This window comes from Topomyia yanbarensis, chromosome 3 (assembly GCF_030247195.1).
Source record: "Topomyia yanbarensis strain Yona2022 chromosome 3, ASM3024719v1, whole genome shotgun sequence".
In the NCBI taxonomy this organism is placed as follows: domain Eukaryota; kingdom Metazoa; phylum Arthropoda; class Insecta; order Diptera; family Culicidae; genus Topomyia; species Topomyia yanbarensis.
Genome location: NC_080672.1, coordinates 265,332,952 through 265,341,694, shown reverse-complemented (window position 1 = coordinate 265,341,694; position 8,743 = coordinate 265,332,952). Strand labels below are relative to the sequence as shown.

The window sequence follows — 8,743 nt, the reverse complement described above, 5'->3', positions numbered from 1 at the left end:
TCAATTCCGGCTGAGCTTTACTGGGCTTCATTGGACGATTTTAAAACCAACCGTTCTTAGAGGGGAGTCATTATGGATTCCAAATCAAATGCAACAACCGATTCCGACTCAGAATCGGTTGTTGCATTTGATTTGGAATCCATACTGACTCCATTCAGGATTCCGAATCAAATTCCGAATGGTTTGACCTAGAAAAACTCTAGAAAGAGAACTGCGGAGACTCCATTTTGGATCGATTATATTCGCGTTTAGCTGTCAAAAAACGAATCCAATCGAACATTGCCTATCCTTATAACATTGGACGTGTTGCCATACAATGCCGGAGCATACGTTGCCAAAAATGCTGTTTTTCTCTCCGCAGTTCTCTTACTAGAGTTTTTCTAGTTTAACCGGGATACACTGAGACGTCCAAAAAATTGTTTCAAAATCGTTCAACACGGGTCCAACGATGGACGTTCGTTGAACGGTTATTTGGACGTTGTCCAAATTGGTCCAACGAACGTCCTTCATTGGACTATTTTGAAACCAACCGTTCTTCGAGGGATCCATTAAGAAATGCGAACCGGTTCCGGAATGAGTTTAACTGGGCCGTTTACATTTGGCAGATAGGCCTTTTTCAAATGTTTGGCTAAACTTTGGGTCGAGTCGCGATATTTTGTATACGATCTATACATTGTACAGCTTTGTCTTGTAAAATTACGAAAGTATTAATTTGATTATTTTGCGCGCTCTAGTGCTTTACTGCTGCTTGTGATAGACACCGACTTGTAATCATGGTTAGCTTAAAATATAGTGAATATCAGTTGTATTAATCTTTACTTTGCGATAAACCGCTTGTTCAAAATACGTTGAGGTTATGTTAGTTGTATTTCTGCTATCTCATTTTTGTCTCATTTCAGGCTCGTCGTTATGATTCTCGAACAACCATTTTTTCGCCCGAGGGTCGCCTTTATCAGGTGGAGTATGCTATGGAAGCTATATCTCACGCCGGCACATCGCTGGGTATCTTAGCAAAAGATGGCATTTTACTGGCAGCGGAAAGACGGAATACCAATAAGCTATTGGACAGTGTCATTTTCTCCGAAAAAATATATAAACTCAATGAGTAAGCGCTGAATTATATAGGCTCCTATATATGTTATTTGACTAATCTTTTGTACACACTGTTTAGTGACATGGTATGTTCGGTAGCAGGTATTACTTCGGATGCGAATGTATTAACCAATCTGCTGCGTGTCATTGCTCAGCGCTATCAGTTAAATTACGGTGAGGCTATGCCTTGTGAACAGTTGGTGTCGCATTTATGCGACGTAAAACAGGCCTACACACAGTACGGCGGAAAGCGTCCGTTTGGAGTATCCATCTTATATATGGGATGGGACAAACATTACGGTTATCAACTGTACCAGTCTGATCCAAGTGGTAATTACGGTGGATGGAAGGCCACTTGCATTGGGAACAATTCCGCTGTAAGCTCTATTATATTTGATTTGCCCGACAATATTGAACTTGTCTTAACTTCCTCTCCAGGCTGCCGTGTCAGCACTTAAACAAGAACTTGGAGACAACGAGATTACTTTAGCTCAAGCGCAAGATCTTTCGGTAAAAGTGCTTTCAAAGACGCTTGATATGACAAAGCTAACATCAGAAAAAAGTATTCCTGGCCCTTTGCGCAAAACTGCATAAGTGTTTAACATATCTATATACATTTTAGTTGAGATGGCTGTATTGACAAGAGAAAACAACAAAACGGTTATCAAAATTTTAACAAGTACGGAAGTTGACGCTTTGATTGCAAAGTACGAAAAGGCAGAAGCCGAGGCTGAAGCAGCTAAAAAAGAGAAGTTAGCTCAAAAGGGGGACAAGTAAGGCGTGGATGCAAGTTCTAATCATATTATTTGGGATAAAATAATAGTATAGATATTCATAAGCAAATAGATCATTTATGATGGAATGGTATTGAGAAAATCATTTCACCATTTTAACAACTCAGAATAACACTAGCCGATCATTTTGTAGCATAGAACCATTAGATTTTACTTATGCTTTATTTCGTTAGTTTATCACAGGTCAACTCTATATCCTTCAACTTGTTAATAAAAAGTTGCAATTCCTCTGGAGTACAAGTGAATCGCACTACTGGTTCCTTTTCGTTATGTTTATGATTAAACGACTCTAGTTCAATACTAAAACTAAGATTTCCCGCTGACACAGAATAACTTGAAGAAGACAAATCAGAACGAAGTGTCCAGTTAGCATCTGTTACATGAGGCAGGGATATACCAAATTCTGCATTTTTTTGGCCGTGCGAATTTCTGTGGATGACATACATTGACAAGATCCTATCAGTAACATCTGAGTTGGGAATGTGTGCTTCCAAAATTGGACGCAACTGTTGTTCTTCGTAATTGTATTTGGATGCCAAAATTAAAACGGTCACGAGAGCAAACTGGGCACTGCCTGAAATCACTATTTGAAAGAAAGTAAGAATGATTCCATTGATAAGTGTTGAAATATACCTCTCTGGGGATGATCGATACTATCAAATGCATCAGTTATAGCTTTTAGACTACTCTCCAAGTCTGCAAAAAGACTCAACCCATTTTTAACCGACGTTGAAAGATCCATCTTGTTGGCAATGAATATCCAGAAGTTACATTCGACATAGATCTTTCATTAGGGCTTAAATCGCAAATGTAAACAAACTCCGTTTTCGCTATTATGGCATTATGCGACTAAAATACTACAAGATTTAGTTGAAAATTATTAAAAAAAATTAACCTTTAGTTAAAATTTGACAGTTCGAAAGTTATTTTCTCTTGAATGGAAAAAATTAACTGAGAGAGAGAACCATTTCAGTAGTTGTCATATGGATACACGCTCGTAAAAAGTTACTCAAAAATGAGTTTAATCCCACCCATTTCCAGATAAAGTGGAACAACCCTTAAATTGAGTAATTCCGGAGTTACTCAAATTTGAGTAAGCCAGCCTGAACCAAAAACTGAGTAATTATTACTCGGTTTTTGAGTACAATATTATCTACACTAAACCCAAAAGTGCTTCACTAGTACTCAGATTTTGAGTTCAACATTGCTCAAATTTTGAGTTCAGTACAAATTTAACAAAACCAAAAATTAAGTAATTATTACGCAGACTTTGAGTTGAACATTACTCAAATTTTGGGTTCAGTAGAACTTCAACAAAACCAAAAATTGATCGATTTTTACTCATATTATGAGCAGAAGCTTACCCAATTTTTGAATAGACAACAAAGCCAGTTGTAATTCCTCAGTTTTTGGGTAGAATATTACCCAATTTATGAGTGCAATATTTCATTAAAACCCAGTAAAGTTCAGCCGGAAATGAGCCGGAATTCCAGCTGTTTCCAGTCAGTATTCCGGCTCCAGTGACACAACCGATTCTAGTTAGAATAGGTTGTGTCACTGGAGCCGGAATACTGACTGGAGCCAGCCGGAATTCCGGCTCATTTCTGACTGAACTTTACTGAGAAACATCCGGATTATGACTTGCAATTCTGAATGGAATGGAATGGTGGAAATGCAACAACCGATTCCTATTTAAATTGGTTCATGATCGATTGTTGCATTTGAACTGGAACTAAACCGGTTTACATCCAGTGAAGAAATTGGCCGTCAAAATTTTGTTTTGGATACAACACAATGCAGTCTTTCTTTTCTTATGGAATATTTTTACAATAATAATTAAAGAAACTTCTGTTTATTAAATTTTATGGTTTTTAGTAAGTATTGTATAAAAAAGTTGTCCTTTTATTTGTTGTCAATACGTGCGCGGGAAACTTCAATAAAAGTTTGGACGAGTCTATTCACAGTTGTCCTCTGACTGTGCGGAATTATATTATATATGGCACATGCCAGAAAGTCCCAAAACATTCTAAAATTAGGTGGCACCTCCACTCCGAGAACTGCGTGGCATTTGAATAAAATTTCCACTGCATGAATAGAATTGTTAGTCTCGAATATAACTTTTTTCTCACAAATGACGGCATAAATTCCTCTTTTCATCGGGCTTGCTACGCACACCATGTGTAGTTTGGAATCAGTTGCGGGGGATGCCACGTATGTATCTAAGCACTCCTAATGATGATATAAAATCATTACATCTAACCTTATGTATATTATATTGCATTTACCCCAATCCAACGAATTAAAATTGAAGCCGAATGTTCTTCGCCTACAGTTGGACAGCCTACCAGCGTTCTTTTTTGTCCGCGAATTGGCATATGAGAAATTATTCTCAAGCATCCTCGAATGTGATCTGTGAATAGTTTTACAAATTTAAAATTTTATGACAGACCTTTGGGCTAAATTAAAAAAAAATTATATCTCACCATCTTCTACTCTAGAGAATCTGGACGGTGAATAAGATAGACACTGAGAGAAGACATCCTCGATTTTGAGACCTTCTGTTCTGTTAGGATACAATCTCTCAAACATTTGACGAATCTAGAAAAAGTGATATGATATAAATATTCATATGTTCCGTGAATACCATAAAGTGAAATAGTAAATAATAAAAAATAAACATGTTACCACCAATCCTTCATATGAACACAGGTGTGGAAACATATCCAAGATATCATTAACGGGTTTCTTTTCTTTTAATAACAGTTTGAGGACTGGAAAGCATCGGTCCATTTCATCACAAATATGTTCTGCTACTGATGCCGATGCAAGCATTACTCGGAGCAATTGAGCCCGCTCTACAAGTTCAGTTGAAACGGACTCTTCTACAGGCATAGTTCCTCGATTATATTTATGTTTTTCTGCAGGTAGCTGTTTGATGACATTCCGGATGCGATGAAATATCATGCCAGTATGAGCACCCTTTTCCTTGCCTCCGTTGCGCCAAAAGAAAAATGACTAGCATGAAAATAATTATAATTATATTAGAGAAATTAAATAAGCATAGAATAACAAACCTCATCAGGAGCAGTTGGTGTAACTCGCGTATTACTAAGTTGTGGAAATAATTTTACGATTTGAACAGCTGCCGCATGCTGTTGATCAACAGAAGGATACCTGCGCATTTAGAGATCATTGGTTCGTTACTCCGAAAAAGACCAAAAAGATTCCGTGAAAGATTAAGTTCTAAATTTCTTAAAAAAAATCTAAATGGTAAAAGTATGAACGGTATTTGATTCGTAATTCTTTGCATGCTGGGACACATCTATTATTTTCTGAAGAAAATCGGTCAGTTTATTACTGTTTTAAGTCTGTAAATGTCTGGACCAGGCATACGCAGAACTTTTTTTTAATCACCGATATCATACTTTTTGATCTGCCTCTCGTTTCTTCTGCTGCAAATTTTGTGCATTGGACGTATTCGGTCTATCCACTCATTGAATATTTACTAGAAGTATATGCTAGAAAATGCATGAAAATTCTCGACAAACATATGATTACGGCCTAAAAGCCAACTGTCAAAATCCACTTTGAATGGAAATTCCGGACAAACCGTTACACGCCAATCTGTGATGTTGGTAGTAAACGAAAGAGAAAAGTTTTCTCTTTCATAAACTGTTGTGAGCTGTGTTCGACTAGTAACGGTTTGTCTGGAATTTCCATTCAAAGTGGATTTTGACGGTTGGCTTTTAGGCCGTAATCATATGTTCGTCGAGAATTACAGCAAAAGAGACGGGAATGAAAGCATGCTAATTCTGCATATTTTTGTTTCTCAGTGCAGCAAATCTGTCCACAGTCTGTAAATCTGGCATCGCTGTTGCTCGATTCAACGACATTGCGGCTTAGTTAGACCCTTTGGTCGATTTACGATTGAACTGTATATGTAAACAAATAAACACGCTCGCTATAAACAGAAATTGTATACCTTTAAATTCTGTTGGTTTAAATGTTTAAGTTATTATAATTCGTCGTCGTCGGTCGTCTTTATAATTTTGTGCCGGAACCTGACGAATTACGCTTTCTAAGTACCACCGTCAAAGACGCATGTACGTTCTTATGCCGAAGTTTATAAATCGAACCAGATTGAAGATGTGAAAAGAATGGTCAATATTGAAATCAGGATGCGAAGAACTGATAACTATGTGGTTTCCTCTAGCAGTTTGTACTGTGTTTCATACATTTCTTTACATTTATAATCAGAAGTGAAGTTGTTTGGCCGTGCTTCATTACTATGCATACTTCATAGTTTCATAGGCTCAATGAAGTAATAATGCATGATACTGATTGACTACGATGTTTTTTGAAATAGAAGCTTCACAACGAAAGGCATTGCTTTTCTCTGCTCATAGACAGTGTTAGATCACCTGCATATTTGCTCGAAGGACTACTAAGGGCCGATTTCTTCATTCTCGCTTAACGTCAACCAGGTTTAAACGTACTGGTGAACCCGGTTTAAAATTTAAGCGAGGATAAAGAAATTGGCCGTAAGCCCTATAAATATGTATAGGCATTGCGCATTTCGCCGCAAGGTTGCTCTAGCGGAGAGACTCGTGCGGTTCAATGTAAACAATTCATTCTATCACACTTTAAGGAGTGTTCATAGTTTGATGCACTAGTAGAGTAACAAATAAAACTTTCTACTTGCCTTTGACCGTCCATTATTTGAGTCTCCATTTGCTTGCATGCGACTCGTGTAAGATGATTTAAACCGTCCTTATCTGGTACGATCCCTTGATCCAAAATTGGATACAAAATTTTCATTCGGAATTTTGCGTCATCTTCGAATGTCGAACGGTTAATCTGAAAACGTTAAATATGTATAGTACGACAAGCGCTTACAGTAATTATAGTAGAAAGTTTACCAAATTTTGAACATTAGTGGAAGTCTCATCAATTTTATCTTTGGTCGGATTAGCTTCAGAACTATAGTTTTTTATTATGTTAAGAATTGTTAGACGGGATCCTTTTTCGATTATCCCCATTTCAACTAGGTCGGCATCGTTGAGCAGAACTAGGTTCTGATCGTTTATTTTTTGGGCTGAAAAGAGCGAATAAGTATATATAAAGGTTTAAAGTGACATCTCAAGTTGTTTGCACTACCTTCTTGATTGTTGTTTATTTTATTATAAATTTATTTCCAAGTTTATTTCCCTACTAACTATCTACATATTTCAAACTTATATAGTAGTTTTCTTCTGAATCTCCGTATATACTCCATAAGTTGTATGTTTTTTTCGTTTGCAAGTTCTTGTGTGATATGCGAATAACTTGACTGTCAGTTTTGAGTTTGTAACTGTTGTATTGTAAACAATATTCGCATTCGAGATGCTGTATTAGGCAAACAATTTGATTATCCGATTGCAATATATCTATTATCAAACCATAGGACATTTCGTTGCATACTTGGTATTTCGCTATCAGTCCCGGCCGAAAGCTTGTGTTATTTATTTTCATATGGTTTATATATTTGATTGAATCAGGTAGATCCCGGATCAGGAGTAAATTACTTAGAGATTTTTTGTGTATGTGCTTTGACGAAACGATATCTACCGTACCAATTTCGTATGAATGGTCAAGAATAGTGGTTATCTGTGCTAGATTCAGGCGCTTAGCAAAGCTGTTTGTTAAATTGATGAAATTGTTGCATGTCTTCGCTTGGGATTTCGACTCCTTGAATTTCGCTTCGAAGCGTAAGCAACTATGATTAACAACTGGCCCATCCTGACGAATTATGTAGGGATAATGAGAGATGTGATGGAATTTATTGGTAGGGTTGATGGCAGGGAAGCAGGATTTGAACAACTTGTAAAAACATTCGATTTCGTTTTCCAGATCGTTAATCTGATTCAATGTTAGCTTATTGGAGAAACTATAATAAGTTATTTTCATGAGAGCTCTAAGCAATGATGATAAATTTGAATTAAATCCGAGAATCTGGTTGAACATAAAAGGGAATGCTCGAAGGAGAAGCCAACATTGCGAAGCTGACTGAGGAATAGCATGTCCACGTGCTTTTAACTTCTCGCAAGTAAAATTAGCGGTAGGTTTATCAGCCGATTCAGTTATACCGTATTCGTAATGCTGTATAATTTGGTTGACTTGACTAATCGTTATCACTTTATGGATATTTACAGCTTCGTTCAAAACACATTTGATTACGACCATGACGACGCCTTCCAAAAGATCATGCATTGGATCAAACGTGTTATTTTCCGCTATGTTGAAATATTTAACTTCATTCAGTGCTGATTTTCGAATGATTCCGCATTGTGAAGGTGTTTTAGTTCCGCTTTGAAGAGCATTTAAATCACCTTGTATGCTTTCTTCAGTGCGATGAGGGAAGGTATCACCAATGTTTCCACAATGAAGTGCAGTACGCGTCGCATAGCACATTCTACAGAATAGACTTGATTGGGGCCCCATTAACTCGAAAATTTCATGAATTGCCAGCGTGTCCCCCAAAACATGCACTAGAACTGCCCTCATCGTAAACTTTTCACTCCCATATTGTACTACAACACCATCATCTGATTCAAGCTCACGCAAATCTTGAATCAGCGGTTTCATAACGTTATTGTAGCCATATTTTTTTACATCTCTTGAGCGAACTGTAAGCGTTAGATATATCCTGTTGGAGGATGAATGAATTGCGGGGTGGAGATTCTCAATTTTAACACTGAAATTGGTAAGTTTTTTTTTTGATTTGCGTGATCCCAAAGGGTTCAGATATTCGACATCGTCCAGATGAAGCGAGAGTCGTAATGCATCGGGAAACCGTGTCAGGAACGGGTGTGTTTTGA

General features: G+C 37.2%; 2 protein-coding genes across 3 annotated transcripts; one reads left to right on the top strand and one right to left on the bottom strand.

The window, feature by feature from the left end:
• Nucleotides 1–618: 618 nt before the first annotated feature.
• On the top strand, nucleotides 619–1,935 carry LOC131691003 (proteasome subunit alpha type-4). 2 transcript variants are annotated; one of them, XM_058977125.1, is made up of 5 exons: nucleotides 619–776; nucleotides 900–1,105; nucleotides 1,172–1,469; nucleotides 1,531–1,654; nucleotides 1,715–1,935. In XM_058977125.1, the coding sequence occupies exons 1-5, from the start codon at nucleotides 774–776 to the stop codon at nucleotides 1,867–1,869; spliced, it is 786 nt and encodes a 261-aa protein (XP_058833108.1). In that variant the 5' UTR covers nucleotides 619–773; the 3' UTR covers nucleotides 1,870–1,935. The 2 variants fall into 2 exon arrangements, with proteins under 2 accessions (XP_058833108.1, XP_058833109.1); XM_058977126.1 differs by having other exon boundaries at nucleotides 625–792.
• A 2,353-nt stretch (nucleotides 1,936–4,288) lies between these two features.
• LOC131691628 (uncharacterized) lies at nucleotides 4,289–5,229 on the bottom strand. Its single transcript, XM_058978166.1, has 3 exons — nucleotides 4,961–5,229; nucleotides 4,572–4,901; nucleotides 4,289–4,484 (listed from the first exon to the last, which is right to left on the bottom strand). The coding sequence occupies exons 1-3, from the start codon at nucleotides 5,066–5,068 to the stop codon at nucleotides 4,359–4,361; spliced, it is 564 nt and encodes a 187-aa protein (XP_058834149.1). The 5' UTR covers nucleotides 5,069–5,229; the 3' UTR covers nucleotides 4,289–4,358.
• Nucleotides 5,230–8,743: the final 3,514 nt, after the last annotated feature.